Raw genomic sequence first — 19,533 nt, 5'->3', positions numbered from 1 at the left:
GCAAGAGAGTTTATATATATACTCTGGTACCTCAAAATTAAATTGAGAAACTAAGGAGTTAATATTGCTACTTGACAAGATTTGAGGGAAGACTGGATCGGTGGTCTTTACTGCAATTAGACACACTTATAATTTTGTGCATAGTACTTTCTAAAACTGAATCATCTTATCTGAGTTCAAGCTTGGCCTCTCAGCAAAGTCAGGCCACGTACCCAAAAGCTCTTCATCTGGCATGAAGGCAAGCATCTGCCTCCTCTTCAGGATGAACAGTGGAGATTAGTATTGCAGTCTATTTATAGCAAGCCATCCCAAACTCTTTTGGGTATACCGTGTTTGAAGATACTGGCTTTTATTTTCATTGTCTGAATTAATACTGATGCATTACTAAGTATATTGATTTTCTAATAATTCAAACACAATGCAATAAAAACATACCATAAAATAAAAAAAAATAAAAAAAATAAAAGAAGTCCAAATTAGACTATTTTTGATATAGATATACAACACGTGTGTTAGAAGCTGAAGCCTCCAGAAGGTAATGCCAGCTTGGCTGCATTGTTCTGTGCTCTTTTGTGGAAGCTATCCAATCGACTTGCCAGATCTGTGATGTTAGTTGTCTTTCTTCTGGCAGACTCCTGTGTCTATACCTCATGCTGAAGTTACCTTCCATTCTGAGCAGTAAACAAGGCCTTTGATTTAATAAGCTTTCTCATTTAAATTGCTCTGCCTTACTGTGCTGATAGGTCATTCTTTTTGTAATCCACGGTGAATTTTGGTCAATTAAGGCACCCGAATTATTATTATTATTTCATACACTTCTAATATTGGTCAAGTATTGTTTGCTTTAATCCCGGTGTATGTAAGGAGAATTGATATGGTAAAAACTGATAGATAATATGCCTTTGATCACTGTATTTGACCCTTCTGAGAGGAAAAAAAAAAAAAAACCAACACAAAAACACCACAAATTTCATTTTAAACTTTATTGTGTCAGAGATGGATATAAAGACAAGTGACTAGCATCTCAAACTGCTGCAGTAGTGAGACATAACTGAGAAAAAAGGCACTGTTTCTTTTTGAACCATGAAGCAAACTAGCTCTTGTAAAAACTGCTAAGAAAACCAATGGATTCTTCATTTCTTTATGACTTCCAATGAAGACTGGTGGGCTGGCATTCAGGCCAGTAGAATAAGCATTTAAAACACACCTCCTGCAGATTTCAATACTCCTTTCCCACCACCACTGCCATCCTCCCCAGGTCCCCAGTCCTGAGGCTCCCCGGGCTCCTAAGACCTTGTCCTGCCTTTAGCTGCAAAGCTGAAATACTTGGTTTGCAAAGGAAGAATTTAATGATATTATTACTGTAAAAAACAAAGACAAATTTTTGAAGCTGTGTTTCTTAAAAAAAAAATGCAATTAAATATGGAAATTTTTTTTCTGGTTAATTTTTTTCTATAATTGCAGGCTCAGTGAGTGAGAAATTGCCACAAAGAGAAGGTGCAGGAAAAGCAGGTAAATATCTTAAATGATCTTTAAATAGGGATTAAAAGAGCTGTGAAATATACCTCCTTGATTTTCCATAGGCTTAAATATCAATGAGTATTCATCACCTATTATATTTGCATATATAATATGCATATATCTATATGTGACATATTTTTCTAGTCTTTGCCCTATGGAATTTGCTATTTTATGCTGTTTGGAAAACAACTTTCCTTCCCATAGCCATAATCTGAGCTGTTTTCTCATGCTGTTCTCTTGTCCTGGAGGACAGATTATTCTTTCTGTTTGATAAAGCCAGCATTCTGCAGCCCCAGGATCTTGGGAATGTAGTCCTTGCTTTATCTCCATATCAACCAGTACTCATGTCATCTCAGACCCAACACTTTGTTCTACACTGTGATTAATTAAAATGATTGCTTAAATTCATGGCGAGATGATTGTTCTTAGAGATAGATCACAGTGTGTATCTTGTTGGCAGAACAAAATCTGATGCAACTCCAACATAGCTGGTAGAGGAAGATGAAGAGGAGATATCTTTTCTTCAAACAAGATTAAAGCTTACACTCTCCTAACACTTTAAATAATTTTAGATTCAGCTCAAAATAACATTCTAAATTTTGGTGCCAGTTAGAATGGGATAAATTAATTTTAAAGAAGTTTTTCATCCTTCTAATGACTATCCAGTTGGGTCCACCATAAATAAACTGAAGTAAGTTTTACAGGACTTTTTTTTACAGCATCCTAATGTATCCCAGATTTCGGTAATCCACTGTACTGTTAAGAAACTCAGAGCCTTTTTTAAGACTAGTAATGATGAGGTACTTGAATAAGCAGTGGAAAATTGATCCTTTGTGTATTTCCAGATAAGTTTATGTGAAAATTTGTTTAGGGTCAATACTTCTATTTTGACCTCTGAACTTTATGAACTATTCAATATCTAAAATGTTTGAGGCCTTTTTTTTTTTGTGAATGGGAAGGCAGAGTTGCTGAAGCCTGTATGAATGCTCACAGAACAAGGAAATTAAATGAAGACATTTCGTTTTGCCTCTCTTTGCATCTCATGTATTTGTTTCTATAATGACACAGCTGCATTTCACTCACACCTTGTTTTTATTCTCTAGCACAAGCCTGTGGCACAAAGGGCTGATGTCATGGTTCTCAGGTGGTTCATGGCTTTTCTCAGATGCAGCTAGCTCCTTCTCCCCACCCTTCGAACAAGTCACTGCTATGCTTTAAATGCAATAGTATTGGTAGAAACATCACAAATTCTTTAGGACCATCACAGACTAATGAACTGGATCTGTCATCTGAGTTACAGGTATATGCTTTTGCTTCATAGCCAGTGTAGTAGAAATATTTTATAGTTCAACTTAACAGAGCACGACAGTAGTTTTTGGAATAAGTTCAGAATGCTTCCCATCCTGCCCAGTGTCCCTCAGCATGTTCCTGTGCACTAACTGGAAGTGCCTAGGTATAGGAACTGACATTCAAACCCAGCAAGTTTAGGTCCTCAATATTCCTGCTGATAGAGAGATGTGTCCCAAAACTTGTTTGGTCCTGATGACTATTCTCAAGAGTATACATTCAGCCTGAGACAGTCTCTTCTTCCAGAATGCCCCAAACAAACTCAGAAAGATTTTCTAGAAGTCCATATCTGTTGCAGTTGAGCATCTCAATTTCTTCAAGTATTCCAGTGCTGAACAAAAAACTCCAGCTGCGGATTTTGGAGGTCAGGCACTCTGCTTGCATGTTTGCAGGTTTGCATGTTAAATCAAACAGGAACAAAGCTTAAAGGATTAAAGTGTATTTCCCTTGCACCTTAGTTCTCTCCAGTAGCCAGAGAAAATATTCAGACTATCTGAAAAGCACAAGTGTTAGAGAAGCATGTTTCTTCTGAATCTTAGCTGACTGCAGGACCTTGTTTTTATTTAGGGCTTCTGGTCTGAGATCCAGTTGTGGAACTACGTGAAATTCTCATAATACTCTTGCATGAAAGATGCCATTTGCTGCAGGGTACCTTGGTCTTGGAGTTAGCTCCGTTTTATGGGGAACAGCAACTGTGAGAAAATATGTGATGTGAAGGTCTGCTAACTTGCATTTACTCAATGTCTGAAATAATTTTAAATGACAAAAACATGGTATGGTAAAGATTTCTAATTGCTAACTTAAAACTTTCTCATAGTGAAATTTTATTTTCCAGCATTGCTTCCACTGTATTTTACTTAGATGAAGATTATCCACACACTCCTATGATTTCTCTAAATTTTTATCCCTCTTGTTTTGCAGTAATGGTTGATTTTGGACTAATGGAGATAGCTGACTGAAGGATAGTGATAATGCAAGCAATGTTCTTTTTCTTTAATCTATGAATCTTGCTTATAATTGTGCTTCATATTAAGGTGTCAACATGCCTGCAATCACTTGTTCATCTTAAGCTGCTTTTGCTTTCACAGGGCTTACCCCTTTTATCATTTACCCAATTAATTCCTCAGAAATGCTTATTTTTGAATTATAGTTTATAGGAATCCACGTGCATCATTAAAAAAATGAAGAATAACTATCTGGGAAGCAACCTGGTCACTTCATGCCTCATCAAAGATACTGTAATCAGTTGATTAGATGTAACCTTAAAGTCCGTCCATTTATAATCTGTAGCCCGCTGATGTAATGTGTCTGTGCTATGCAGTTCATGCTAATAATGCTTAAATTTCTGTTTGTTTACCGGCCGGGGCTATGTGCAAATCATTAGCATCAATCACGTATGTACACTTATTTAGCTTACTCTCATAATTGTAGTCTCCTTGCAAATCTTTTCCATTCTGAATTCAGATGATGCCTCAGCTCCTGCGCTGGAGACTCAGCCTCAAGGTGATGAAGAAGGTAAGTGTTGATAGGAATTTTAACAGTGTGATGTTATCTAATGCAGCATCAAATTCTGCCTTAGAACTAGGGTAACTGTGATAACTGATTAGATTTCCTGAGATTGCAAGAAATTAAAAACCTACCTTTTTGGGGATAAGTCAAAAACCACAGAATGAATTTGGTGGAATAGTTCTGAGGTGACACTTCAGCTGTGGATTCCTAACAGTTGCATATTTATTACCAACACTTCGGGAGCAGACAGGTTTTAAACTCGAGCCACAGTGCAAATTAAACCTGAGTGGCCAAACAAGGAAGTTAAAAGCTTGAATGCTACTCTCAGCATACAGTTTAGCAAGGTGACGTTGGAGGTTGGTGTTTTGTGAGACTTACTTGCATCTGAGGAAATTAAGTGCTCTGTCAGTGGAAAGCTCAAGACCCAGATGCAGTGGTAGTCGTGGTATTATGACTATCCTAGCATTTAGTGTCACAGAATCTGATCTAAATTTACTACATGTTTTGGGTCTGTACTGGCTTATTTTTATTCCGTTTAAATAATGATTTTATACTACAAGTATTTATTTTAACCCCTGGTATAAAAAACTATTTGTGTGTTTCTGTGACAAAAGATTTTATCTATTCAAATACAGACAAATACAGACCAGCATGCACTTTTTCTTTCTTAGTATCCATATATCTTTAAAATGGAACATGTATTATTTGGCTGCTAGTTTTGGAAAACTGAAACGTTTACAAACTTCTCTGTCTTTTCTTTTTTCCTTAGATATAGCTTCTCGTTACCCTACATTATGGACTGAGCAAGTAAAGAGCAGACAAAACAAAACCAATAAAAGCTCAGGTAAGAAGCTGTAGTGTCCATGTTTTGTAGAGGTTCTGGTAAAGGCATGCACTGAACCTTGCTTAAACTGCAGTTATGTAAGTGAAATGCTTTTTTAATAATCATTCTGCTTCTGCTTGTATCATATGATAATGAATTAATGATTTGCATTCTGATGACTTGGTTGCCTCATGGCATGTATTGATTTGTATGGAAACAGTTTTGGCTGAGCTTCACTAAGTGTGAACTGCCAGTCCTCCACTTCAGTCTCTGGCTCATACCTATAGCATTTGTGAGTGGATCCGACATTTATCTTTATCTTCCTCTTTAATTCTCTGTCTCTTTGTACCCACCTTTATTTTCTTTCCTTTTTTTTTTTTTTTTCCCTTTGTTTTTTTTTTTTTTTCCTTTGTTTTTGGTTATGTGCAGCAAGGAGGTACTTGGAAAAAAACAGTGGGGTTTACACGTGTTTGGTACTAAAACTTAGGAGGCAAACCTGAAAAGAAGAAAACTCACATCAGAAACCATCTGTCAATTAACAGGAAATTGGAAGGACAGTTTTACCTCTTTGCTTTGGTAGGCTTGGAATATTGGTATTTCACTTTGGTAGGCTTGGAGTATTGGTATCTCACTGTTCCCTCCTTCTGTGGGATGATCTTTAGTGAACCTTCCTGAGTTTCCTGGTCTCTTTTTCTCTGCAGAAAAAGAAAAGTTAATTTGAAAGGGAACATTAATGATGCAGACCATTACTCAGCAAATCACACAAAAGCACATTTCAGATCCTGTGGAAATTGAGGCTGTGATTTACCTTAAGTACTGTGCTTAAGTATTTTATTGAATTGAAGCCCAAAGGGATTTAAAAACACAAGCCATCATGGTAGGAAAGGCATGTTCTTACTTAGAGGTTTACAGACTCCTTTATTAAGCTGTTTTTAACATCAAGGCAAAAGTTATTAATGCTTTTTCCTCTCCTTGATGCTCCAGTAGGCACTTGAGGAAAAGACTATAAGCAGTTAATGGAGAAGAGAAGCAAACTCTTTCCATGATGAGGATTTATTCTCTCATTTCCTTAACCAGTGTCAGCAAGAATGGTTCAGGATTTCTCAGTTTTAAATCTGTGTAGAAATATGTCACTTACAGAAGTGTTTATTTCATTTTTACGGTGCTAGATTTACTAGTGAGATCTAAAGCAAAAGTTCTTGCATTTTTCAGTGCTGCTGCAGGAAGTGAAACTTAAAACATGTGCATTGAAGATTAGGGAGATGTCAGAGAAAAGGTGGATTTGTAACTGGGAATTTGTCTCCTCTGGTCTTTTTAAGGACATTATTTGCAAAGGAAGAGAGACTGGCAATATAGTCTGCCTATATCTATATCTGTATTGCCAGACAAGAGCTCAGGTTGGCCTATATAGCTCTTAGTTTCTTGTTATATCTGTCCTACTAACATTTTTTATCACTTTTTAACTTGTGGGAACCAAGATAGCCAGTTTTCAGAGGATGTATGCCATTATTTCAGTATCAGCAAAGGAAGGGTTACTTCATTTTTGCCTAAATGGACAGTGAAGCTTAAGGTTCATTTTGTTAACTTGCATTTGAGGGAGAAGTTTTTCTAATAGTTTGTTGTGTATCCCTGCAATGTTTAATAGACAGTTACATTAATGTGTAAAAATTCTTAAAGTATTTGGTAATTTCTAAGTACAAATCTGTCCACCTCACAAATGAGAATAAATAATGACAGTGTAGAATTTCATTAATCTTGCAAATGCAGAATGCAAAAGCTCATCCATAATCTGGAATATACTTACAAATGTGCTTAAGAAGATTCTGGTGATAACATAATCTGAAAGAAAAGAGACAGGGTCAATAAAGTATCCTCCAGTACTATGGATGTACTAAGATGTATTGCAGTCTTGGATATTCACCATTTGGTTCTGGCTTATTCTAATTAATATTTTATATACTGCTTTCTCAAAGATGGAACAGAATGGCATTATTATAACTAATGATATGCGTGTTCATTGATCAGATCAGTGGTTTATTTAATTGACATTGAAAAGAGTGATTGAAAAACTAGGGTTATGTTTTGTAGATAATCTGGTATGACCAGTAGAACAGAAGACAGGAAGAAATGGTCACATTTCTTTGTACTTCATCAAAATTGATTTTGATTCATGTACAGAATTTTAAACACGTGAAATCCACACGTGAATCAAAGCATCACCTGGGAAAACACAAGAGTGCACATATAGGAATGTAGCATAGACTGACTGCAAATATGAGGGACAACAATATAATTTTTACATGAAGACTGCAAAGTAGGAAATTGGAAAAATCCTGGCCTCATTTAATGTAAATTGCAAATTTTTATCTTTGTGTACACCAAGCTCTTTACTGCATTGTCTGCCCATACAATTTGAATCTGTTGCTAAAGTCTGCCAATGACAGAGGGACATTCTTACACTTGAACACAGGTTTTATTACTGCCTCATCAGACTGCTTTAAAGCACTTGTACATATGAGTTTTCTCACATGGAAACTATGTTGGTTGTCAGTGAGGTTTCTGTTTTGCTAGCTTGTTTTGTTTTGTTTCTCAGAGGCAATTGTTCCAGTGGGATCCCTGTGCGTTGATCATTCCCTGAAAGTCATCTTCTCAGAGGAGACAAAGACAAACCAGGTTCCACAGTCCAGTGCTAACATTCATTCCAGACTAAACCTGGCTAATGTCTTTGGGCTGTGTCTATTTGACCAAAATTCAGTTCTGAAGTTAAACAGTCTGCATTAAAAAAAAATAAAAGTAGCAGTGGAAATTAATATAAGAGTTTGTGTTTGTGTCCAATCATATCAATTCTCATAGCCATTCCTCTCTAAGCACAGGAAAATGAGTAGCTTACAGACAGGAAAATGAGTAACCATTCAGTGACTCTGTATTTATTCTCATTTATTGTTGCATTTTCCAGATGTTGATCTTAGCATTGACTCAACTGAAATTATGTGCAGTTGAAGATGTGTGAGCTAGAAAGAAAAAAATAAGATGTGTTGCACATTCCCAGTCAAAAATATATTACAAATCAATTAGAAGTTTTCTAGAAGTATTTTGCAATAGGTTCATTTTGCAATATGAAGATTTGAGATATGAGGCCAGTTGTAACAGGAGAAAATAAAAATGAATTCATTAAAAGTGAGAAAAGAGCACAGGGAAGATCTAGTTGCTCACTTTTCCCAGTTGGGATTCTTAGCAAGTTGTGTGTTGGCCTGCAGAAGCCTGGCCAATATTTCATTCTGAAATTTGCTTGTATTCAGCACTAGAGGGGGAGTTGAGGTCCTTTTTAGATGGGCTCAGTGTCTGCAGGCAGTCTTTGCCGAGCATTGGACAGGTTCAAACCCAGGTATTATTAATGTGAACTTTAAAACTTCAGCTCATCTGGTGGTTAATTTTCTACACAAGGAAAGACACTGGCATTTTTTTATTGAAGCCTAAATGTTTTGTGATTGAATTGAAGCCTAAATTGTTTTGTGATTCTGGCTTTTTCGTTTTCTGAAAATTGTGGGTGTTGGAAGACGTCTGATGGTAGAATATTTGTTGTTTGGTCTGTTATCCTAGAAAGTTGTTCACAGGAGATAGAGAAAAACCATTTGAGGCAGTTGAATAAGAAAATATAATATAGATAAGGACTGGAAGCTTTCAGGCCAACAGTATTATGGCTTCAGACTATCTGTATTTTTTTGCTAACTCAATAAGTGTTCCCTTGAGAGTTTCTGAATGAACACAATTATTTGGAGTGAGCTATAATTTGTGATTTATATTTTACTTTAGAATCAGGACTGTTAAGAAGTTGTTGGTAATGAAGTGAGACACAACGTCACTTCTCATTGTATCCCTTACTGTTTTATTTTTTAATATTTTGAAGTCTAGGAAGTAGTTCTTTTTTCTTTTCCTCCATGTTTTTGTTATTTTTATCTGTCAAGAATCAAACTGGTTTCAGAATAGTATTCTTTTAGAGATGGTCTCAGAATTCTCCCCTGAAGATGAAAAAACTTGTGGCTTTGGAACTAATGATTGTCTACATCATTAGTGCCAACAAGAAAATGGTTGACAGAGATCTTAATAGTGAATATTATCTTACTTTTCAGAAAGAGTCTTTAATGAAATCCTTGTCTTGATTTAGCTATTGAACAAAAAGAAGGCAGTATTCTTCATTCTCTTCACCTGTGAAGAAGAATACTCTTTATCCTCTTTTAGGCCTCCTTTGCTTTGTTTTATTTCTTTTTCCTTTTTCTTTTTTTTTTTTTTTTCCTTTTATTTTTTTCCCCAACTCCTAAATTGGTAAAAGAAAATGAGTTTTTTGTGTCTGCTCTTTCAGCATGTTCCAAAAAGATAAACCTCTCCAGATCTCCCTGCACTGCGTATATATAATGATAAATTCTTAGTTTCCAAGCTGCTGGATTATACTTACAATAGTACTCTCTTATCTTTAATAATCCTTTTTACAAGTGTTTTCATTTATCTTTATTTTAATTTTACATATTAGTTCTAAACCTTTATAAACATCACATTCTGGCATTTCCAGTTTTTCCTCCCACCCCAGAGGAAGATACTCCCATCCTAAACCATTAAAACTTGAGTTCTGTTTTATATCCAGTTGATATTCATTATGCTCAGGATGTTCCAAGGTTTTATTGGACCCCCACTGGGGAGACAGGGGGGAGGAAGATCTGCTTTATGTAAGATTGATAATTTTCATTTTACTGCTTGTGTTAAAATTTCATGCCAAGAGATACTAATCTTTCCTATTTTTAATTATATCATATTATTTTCTGCAGAAAATACATTGAATTCTCCTTTAATTATTAGACATACACTCCCCCGTCCAAGTACAGCTTTCAACAGTTTACCAAACATCAGACTGCAGATTCAGAAAAACATCAATAGATTTCATAAATCAAAAATTGGATGTTAGGCTAACAGTTGGTATTCTAGCAACAGTGGTTTTAAAAAAATAATCATGTAAACTATATTAATGCAGAGAAACACATTGTATTAGATCATATCTGAAGACAAAATCTTTCTGGGAAATTGATAAATCTTCCAGCCTTGAGAGTCAGGCTTTGTCTTTGGCCAAGCAGTGATTACTGGGCATTATATATAAGGCAGCCCTTAAATTGGCTTCCAGACTTTGGAGGCAGCTGAAAGACCAGAACAGTCAACAGTAAAAGCCGCAGGATTTCCATCATTGTTCCAATAATCTGATAATTAAGAGAAAATGTCCATGTTGAGTTTGGAGATGCCTTCCCTTCTCTGCCTTCCCATAGCCAAGAAGCAGTGAAAGTAGATGGAATAGCATACCTTTGTCAATATGTTGGAGGCAAAGTTGTTTTTTTTTATTTCCATGCACTTTTCTGGGCAAGAGGCCTGGGCCAACTATGAGCACATAGAATTAGGCATTTAAACCTACTTAATGTCATCCAAACTATTGTCCCGTTTCTTCTGAAATCTGAAGAATCCAGTACTACTCTTGAAATTAAATTAGTACTACCAAATGGAAGAGATACATGGCAGTGTCAGGGTAGCCTTGAGACTAATATCAAAATGTCAGTAAACTTGTGGTTATACTCTTGAGCAACAATAAAAAACCTGTTTCGAATAGAGATAGTACAGAATGTTATTCCAGCACTCCTAGTATATTCATGGAACTCTGCCAAATTTTGCAAGGCTAAGAACTCTGCATGTATTTGTCTGTGAGCTGACAAAAATTATCAAAAATGTTAACTTCTTAAAAAATCAAAAGTTTTTTTTTTTAAGTTTCACTGTTAAATTTAATCAGAATGTTGTGGTATTCTGGCAAAATTTTCCTGGTTTTAAAGGACAAATTAAACTGATTTGAGGGAAGTAATTTTATCTTTATTTCAGAAGGTTCAATCAAATGATCAACTGCCCATCCTCTTATTAATTTAGTAAAAAATATTTTTAGAAGTCCAAAAAGTGATGACAAGATATGCTTTTTTTAATTACTTATGTGAATTATTGTTCAGAGAAGGGCAACAGGGCAACAAAGCTGGTGAGAGGTCTGGAGCACAGGCCATATGAGGAGCAGCTGAAGGAGCTGGGAATGTTCAGTCTGGAGGAGGCTCAGGGGAGACCTTATTGCTCTCTATAACTACCTGAAGGGAGGCTGTAGTGAGCTGGGGGTCGGCCTCTTCTCTTGTGTAACTGGTGATAGAACTGGAGGGAATGGCTTCAAGCTGTGCCAGGGGAAGTTCAGTCTGGATGTTAGGAAATATTACTTCTCAGAAAGAATGGTCAGGCAGTGGAATGAGCTGCCCAGGAAGGTGGTGGAGTCACCGACCCTGGAGGTGTTCAAGGAATGTTTGGACGCTGTGTTGAGGGACATGGTTCGGTGAGAACTATTGGTGATTGGTGGATGGATGGACTGGGTGTTCCTGTGGGTCTTTTCTAACCTTGGTGATTCTGTGATTCTGTGAATATACAGTTCTGCTGAGTGTTCTGTACAAAAGAACTCTTAACTGCTGTTAATGGGAGAAGTGGTCAGCATGTAACATCAGCCGGCCCTGCTGATTGGAATCCAGGTTTCCTTACATCTACATTTCTGAAAAGGTGGAATTCATTTCTAGATGTTCAGTTGTAGATCAAGTTACAAGTGGTTATAGTGGTTTAAATTTTGAGGGATTTTTAGTGAGATAGTATTTCATATATAACTTCCAACTGAAGTTGCTGAGCCAAGCAACTCTGAACAAAATTCCTGAAAAATTTGATAGCTCGTGATACAGCTAATGAATTGCTTAAATATTTTCAAAATAAAGTATAGGCTTTTTCTTTTTACAGTGCTTGAAAAAATATTGTGAATCTTCATCAATAATGTTAGCATTTTCCAGTTGGTACAAAAGAAGAAAAATTCAGCTTCTACAGGTACTATGTTGGGAGGGGTGGAATTCACCCCCAGTCCTGTGTGCTGGACATGCATCTTTGGCACAGCTATTGCAACAGTCCAAGCCTCTGCTGCAGCATTTGTTTTTACTGGCTGTTAAGTCCCCTGGTTGATGTCATCATTCACTGATCCTTTCCCCCTAGCCTGCCCTTAATGCAGTGCATTGGTTTTTCTGTTTGTGACTAGTTTAGAGTCTCCTTTCTATGAGAAGCCACACCAGGAGTCATATTTGGCATAAGGTAACATGTTCCAGTCAAACTGAATTATTAAAGTACACAAAATCACTTTGAGAACTTTTCATCTGTAAGATGCTATATATATGCCATAAGTATGTATTACTACTGGCCTGCTTCCCTGTCCATCATGTTCTGTCCTCTCATAACAGCTTGTTCCAGATGAGTGCTAGACAATGTGTTTTCCCTGCACTCTGCACTGCTCAGAAATAACATTAACTAACTATTATCGCCATAATGCACTGTATTTTTGTGTTAGTGAAGGAGAAGCAGTGGTTCAAGTGACAGACCACTGTTTTTCATTAAAGCTGTTTTTAATACCTGTTTTAGTTTAAGAACGGCAGGCCGAGTATCTGCATTCAACCACAAATAAAACTATGTTTAAATAAGATTAAGGCTGTAAATTAGATTTCAGATCTTAAATTCTCTTGGTATATTACAAAACACAAGAGAAAAGAGAGACTAAGCTAAATATCTCAAACTGGTTGAATACAGAAAGAATGTGAACTTTTAGGGAGCTTTTTCCAAAAAGGTGTACATTTGGAGCTAAAAACATGCATTTTCAAGGCGAAAATTCAAGCAAAAACATGCCTTCAAAGATCTGAATAATTTTGTCACAAAACTCAAAATTGTGGCTTTGAAATATTCATTGTAATGCCTCGTGGCACCTGTAATTTTGAAATTCCGTGACTTCCTTTTTCTTGGTGGGATCTTCTGTCCCCAGGCTGGCGACAAATGCAGAATATAATGGTCTTCCATTTAAAAAAATGCACTTAACTCAGAAAAGTAACATGCATTTTGGATCATGTTGTTCCCTGGGAAGTTCCATGCAAAGAAATAATGTTTTCTTATGGGGTTTTTGTTCTCATTAAAAATCACTTTTTGTTGTTGTTGTTTTATTATGAAAAGGAAACACTTTTAATGGAAAACATTTTTTCATTTAAAGACCCGATTTTCCAGCAGGCAGTCACAATGAAATTTTTCAACCAACCCTACTACAGTCATAATAAGTTATGAAAAGATTGTATTAGCTCTGATTAAACAGTGTGTTGTTCCATTGTTTCACAGTGAGATCTTATTGTTATTTAAACTGAACATTTCTACTGTCCTTTACTGAGTAAAGACCTTCCATCAAAAATGGAAGAACTATTATTGTCCTCTGTTTTGGTCTTAAATGTAGTTTTTGTTTGATAAGAACAGATTTTAAATACATAAATACCTCAAATCCTTAAGTTTTAAAGTGTTATCAGAGTCCATTTGGACACAGCCCTGTATTGCAACACTCATTTGGAAACAAAGCCAAGAGGTTTTCTTTCCATGCAAGCATGAGTTTGGGACTCTTGACTTTTTCTGGAAGAGCTGATGTTGTGCAAGCAAGTAAGGTGACTAAATAGATGACTTCCTTACTCTTTCCACTCACCTCATCAAGCTTCCAGTGGCATTCCTCCTCTGACTGCAGTGGTTTCATTATGTGTCTTACTCAGAGTGAAAAGAAGCTTTTGTGCCCATTGAAGCCAAAGCAGCCTGTCCTGTGGTCATTTGCTGTAACACTGAGCAGTTCAGTTCAAGGTGGTATGTGTGACTAGTTTAGAAACAACTCTTTCATCCCTCCTCATTTTTTCACCCTGGGCCCCATTTGCACTGGGGCAGCCATATAACTGTACATAGTTAGCTTCTCTTAGCATAAACCAGTCCACTGAGGTATGCATAAAAGATTTTGTTTTATTCTGTAGGATGTTTAGGTGTGTACAAGACTGCTGGTGACCTGTAATGGCATTGAAATATTCCCTAGGGCATACAATTAGATTAGGGCAAAAGACAGGTTGGTGTTTGGCCTGGGAACAGGTCAGTATAAAGTTAAAATAAATCCTCTTGTGCCCCCTGAAGCTGAGATACAGTTTTGACAAGAAACTAAGAAATAGTTCAGGGTTTCAAGATGTGTTCAGTTTCAGTCATAGGTTGAGGGCCTGCAGTGCTCCCTCTCCATCACTAGGCTGAATCTTCAGATCTGTATTGAGGCAAACTCCGAGTGATATAGGAGGAAACAAGGGTTGATCCAATCTGGTAGTGTCTCCTTGTCATTTTGTAAATACACCCACAGAATCCATTAATATGAAGACTCCTAATAGAGGCAAGGGTACGATTACTTGTAGGGCTTCATGACCATCACACTTTGTAATCATGCAGTTCACCCTGCTTTCACGCTTTCACAACAGCATTGCGCCTAGTTATTCTGGCTGAGAAGAAGCTGGAGGCCCTTGATGCTTGTTTACCTCGATAATTAGTTTGCAAGAAATTGTGCAAGTATCTTCTGATCTTGGACATTTACTCTCTTGGTTCCCCAAATCTCTGACCATGTGCATAAAATCATGATCTTGGTAGCTCTTTCTGGCCTGAACAAGGTGATGTTTTTTGGCATGTTCAAGTCAGGAATAGCTTTATGCATGCTTGAGAAAACTTTGTTAAAGATATTTTGTTTTTCTTTAAATAAAGAAGTCTTAATCTGGTAAAGAACACTGATTAGTTGCTGCCAACACTAGCATGAGTGGAGGTAACTGGATGAGACTTGTGCTGGCCTGTCTTGTTCCATATTTCTAGAGAGACATAAGATTAACAGTAGTCAGTAATTCTCATCAGGTTAGTAACCAGGAGCCAAACAAGAAAGGAATTTTGTACTGTTAGTTCTATGTAATTTACTCATCACATGGGGTGTGTAGAAAAACCTCCCAAATCTAGTAGTGGTGTGATGAGGAGCCATATAGTTGCCTAGTTGTGCAAAGACTTACTATTGCTCCTGTGTCTCTAATCCTCAGGGGATGGTGCTTAACGTTAGCTACATGAATTTCATGTGGCAACAAATATGTATGAAGGGTTCATGATATTTGATTCATTGCATCTTCTAATAGTGTTGCATAGTTTCACATAGCTAACAACAGTGCTAACCTCAAAGATGTCATAGTGCAATTACTTTTTCAATATTGTCGTCAAAGTGAGCCTATGTGCCTTTTATATGGAATCTTCCCCCGCTGCTTTGAACACTTGTTTTCCCGTTAGAATTGAGTAGAAAAGCTTGTGAGTCAGAGTGCTGTCTCTAAGCTTATCTGTTTTCATATCTGCCTTTATTGCAGCCTTGTGCACTTTTTCATAGTCTTTGTTATCTCTAGCATAATAAATTTTCCTCACTGTTGGTTGCACAAACAGAATTCAGTGTTCTGTTTCCAGTCAGTTATTTTCACTCTGCTTTTTTCTTCTGTGAGTTACTGATCTTCACTGTGAGTTTCTCCATTTTTTGCCCAGGCATCACTCATCAGTCTCAGATGCTGCTGGTTTAGGGTTTTCCTGTAACACAGATTTATTATCTTTCCATTCTTCCACCTTCTATTTTTGACTGTTACTGCCAAAGGCAAGATTGGACACCACAGAATAAAGGCTGTAGATCACACTATGAATCTGTAGTCTGTATTCTGAAAATGCAGTGACTCCCAAAACAAACTGGCAGTTCTTAGGAGCAACAGCCTGAACATTTTGACTGATAGAGGAGATACTTTGACTCCTAGAAGGAATAAGCATAGGAAGGTGTCATTGCCTATCTATGCAGGATTTCAGAGACCCCATCAGAGATACCTTATTCAGTTATGGTATCCATACTGCGAGATACTGAATGATACCAAACAAGGGGAAAGACTAAAGCTAGTAGAGTATGAGCTTAACTTTAATACAGTGCTTTTCTCAGTTTCCACAGTTAAGGCTGAGAGGTCTTATTGTTGATTTTGTTTTTTTATTTGTTTGTTTTGTTTCTGTGGGAGGAATCATCACTTTTTCAAATAAAGGATGCTGCAAGTGTCATAACATCAACACTGTTGGTCTGAATGACCAGTGCATTCCTGTCCTATATTCTTTGCCAATTTTATTTCCTAAGGATGTCACTGTGGAGACTTGAGCAGTCTACAAACTATTGTGTACGAAAGCATCTGACGTCAGCTACAGAGAGACAGTGTGGTTTGATTGCTTACATTGAGGGAAGATTGCCAGCAGCGCTGGGGCTCTAACCCTGGCTCTGCTTCTCAGGGGGCTGCAGCAGCCTGGACAGGTCAGTGCAAGCAGAAGCAAGATTTTTAGCACAGAGATGATGGAGATAATGTCTAGTGCCAGGTCAGTCAAATGCAATCAGGAGCTTTATAGACTTGCATAGTTTAGGAGGTAGAAATGAATAAAAGTTTGTTGCACTGACCAGTGGAAATAGTAGCACTTCTATAAAAGATGCAACCTACCCCTTCCTCTTAGTTTCAGTTTTGTATATAGATATCTTGCCTTTTCTTCTGTTGGTTTCAATGCTACTGTCATTTAAATCATAATTACTGGGTTTTCAGCCTTTTGCCATGCATGCAACTTCTAAAGTTCCTCCCTGTCATCCTGTAAACTCTACCTACAACTGTGCGGTTGGAATAAACATATATATAGAACTCAGACAAGCAAAAAGCGCATGCCTGTGACTTTGATGTAAAAGATACTCCTGTATTATTCTTATGTAAATGAGTCTACATGCATGTTGCAAAATTTCCAGTATGTGTTGATTACAGTGGGACTGTACTATAGTTATTCACAACTGGGACTGAAGGAAAACAGGTTTGTAAATACACAGGCTTGTCCACTCCACATTTGCCTGTTTTATTTTCAGTGATTGATGAAAATAGTACCACTAATGGCCATTTTACTCCACTAGTGTTATGTCAGTGGTTGATTGGTTTGTCCCAGAATGCTTTATAAAAATGGAGAGATTTAATTAGCAACAGCTCCAGCTTCAGCAGCTTCACAGCCTTTTGTGAGAGTCATGCACTGTGTTTCATTTACTGTTATTTTCAAGCCATCAAGTAACCTTTAACCTTCCCAAAGAAAAAAGAATACAAAGCATGCAATACATAATATGTAGAAAGAACAACAGAACTATCCTCCCATAAGCTATAATAAAAACGTTTCCTTATTAGGTGACTGAATGCCAACATTGCCATTTCCTGTGATGCTGGTTATCTGGAAAAGTTAAATATTTAGAATCTGTTTTATTTGAACAGTTCTGCCAAAAACAGTCCTTTGGATTTTCTCTGTTTGTCATAGAGAGCTCCAAAATAAACAAGGCATGAGGTAGATGTGCATGTGTATATGGGGGGGAATAGCTCTGAGATGGATGGCAATATTTGTGGGAAACATGCTAAGAAAACATTTCAAAAAATAAAATAACTCTTTCTGAAATCCTTTTTTTTTTTTTTTTTCACTCTCACACACAGTGAATTGTTGAGCAGTATTTGTGCAAGGCTTTTTCCATTGATACAAATCATTTTTTGCAGTAGGCTGAGCATTTAAAACTAACCTTCTTAGCAGTTACTCTGAAAGTAACTGTGGGACACTGTGTTGTAAAGGATTAAGGATCATTAGTCACACTTTGAAAATTCTTATTTTAGTGGTTCAAAAAACCTTAGACTTTGCCACTACCTGTCTTTAAAATTGCTCTGAGTATGGTAGGGACCAGCTTTGTCCTGTTGATCCCATCTGTGTACAGTGTAATGGCTCCAGTTTGACAGGAGCAGAAACTGTGATGTGGGGTTTTTGATATGGTAAAGGGTTTCCTATCCTTCAAAAGCATAGGGGTGTTTCATAATCACACTATACTTAACATTATATAGACTTCAGATGGATATTTCTTTTTGAAAGCAGAGATGAAAGTAGGGTTGAATTAGGATTCTTATTTTTAATTCACGTTGCCCAATGTGAATGTTTTTCTCCAAAGTTTGAAAAGAGAGCCAAGCCAAAGATTTGGCTTTGCTCTTGAAACCAAAGCACAAACTGAGCCGTTTAACCACGGCCATATGAGAAAAAAAGAAAGAAAGAAAAAAAAAATAATAAAGCTACCTAAAACTATATTAAAAAGTTTCTGGAGGTGGAATAAATAGTATTGTATTATTCCTACTGGCTTTTATTCTTTTTTTTGGCACATCCTCTTTATTGCACACAAAACTTGGCTAAAATCAGTAAGCATTCTCTTCTATCTGAATCTTTTACTTCTTCTGCTACTAACTTCCAGTGTGTTATGCAAATAGTGTATTTTGGATATAACTTGCTGAGAGTCAAAGCAACACCTGTATAGCAGTTACTCTAACATAAGCCTTTAGATTTGTATAGGGTTGAAGCAATGCAGTTATCTTTTTTATTGGGTTTGTGTTCACATTATTTGCTAGGTCTCAAACTGAGGATGAGATAATGCATTTCAGGAGAAGTGCAATTCAGTGGATGATAACACTTTACAAAACTTGCACTTCAATGACTTTTCATTGTGCAACACAGTTCTTTTAATTAGAACTGTGAACAGTAATATGCATTCTTATTTTCCACCTGCTTCCTGGCATCTCTTTGACAAAGTGAAGAAGAGCAAGTCAGAATAAAAGTGGTCTGGTTTTGGTTTGTCTGTCATTGACTAGCTCTTAAGGGTGCAAATATATTTGCAACATTAATACAATTTTAAAATGCTTGGATTTTTTTAATCAGATAGATTTGAAATGTATGTACCCCCAAGGGTGAAATAATTCTGCTTAACTACAGAAGAGGCAATGGGAGTGATACTAGCATAAATGTTTGCTTTATGGCTGTCAAAGTTGCACTCTCTGAAACACTGAGGAAGAAATGAGAATTTCTGTTTCAATGTCCTGTTTAATCTTTGTTTAGTTTGAGAGGGCCAAAACATTACTATTTGTACTGCCTATCTAGTCTGCTCTAAGTTAGGCAGAGGTGTATTTTATATTTATGATTTTGTAAGCTACACTGAGATATGCAGAGAAGATCTACAAAATGCAAAATAGTATTATCGTATTTTTTAACATACCTGCATTCTTCCTAAGTGACCTCCTTGGATCACATTGCCAAAATAAGTCATCCCAGATTCTACTGGCTTCGGTGGCAGTAGTTAGAGCTCATGTCCCTGAGGTTTGTTGTCCTTACAGTGAAATCTGAGAGAGTATAATGGTCAATAATCTCACCACGCTTTGGCGCTGAACAGCCCACCACTGGTGCTGAAGTGGGAGGGTTACGGAGGGAGACACTTGGACAGGCTGCAGAGTACATGAGCAGGCTGCAGAGGATGTGTGCTCAAGGCAAGTCCCATGAGTGGG

The 19,533-nt window shown here is 36.9% G+C and overlaps 1 protein-coding gene across 4 annotated transcripts in view; it reads left to right on the top strand.

Annotated features, from left to right (window-relative positions):
• The window catches only part of SMOC2 (SPARC related modular calcium binding 2), a 122,345-nt gene that overhangs the window by 55,422 nt on the left and 47,390 nt on the right, over nt 1–19,533 (top strand). For 2 of the 4 annotated variants that reach the window (XM_032443588.2, XM_015858014.3), the window contains exons 5-7: nt 1,465–1,512; nt 4,333–4,383; nt 5,147–5,221. In XM_032443588.2, the coding sequence (XP_032299479.1) occupies nt 1,465–1,512; nt 4,333–4,383; nt 5,147–5,221 (174 nt within the window). Of the gene's footprint in view, nt 1–1,464; nt 1,513–4,299; nt 4,384–5,146; nt 5,222–19,533 lie in introns of all 4 variants that reach the window. The other 2 variants (XM_032443587.2, XM_015858011.3) reach the window with 1 other exon arrangement.

This window comes from Coturnix japonica, chromosome 3, assembly GCF_054131305.1.
Source record: "Coturnix japonica strain WE chromosome 3, WE-NBRP24, whole genome shotgun sequence".
NCBI lineage: Eukaryota > Metazoa > Chordata > Aves > Galliformes > Phasianidae > Coturnix > Coturnix japonica.
The sequence above is the reverse complement of the archived record's forward strand: the minus strand, read 5'-3'. Positions and strand labels throughout refer to the sequence as shown.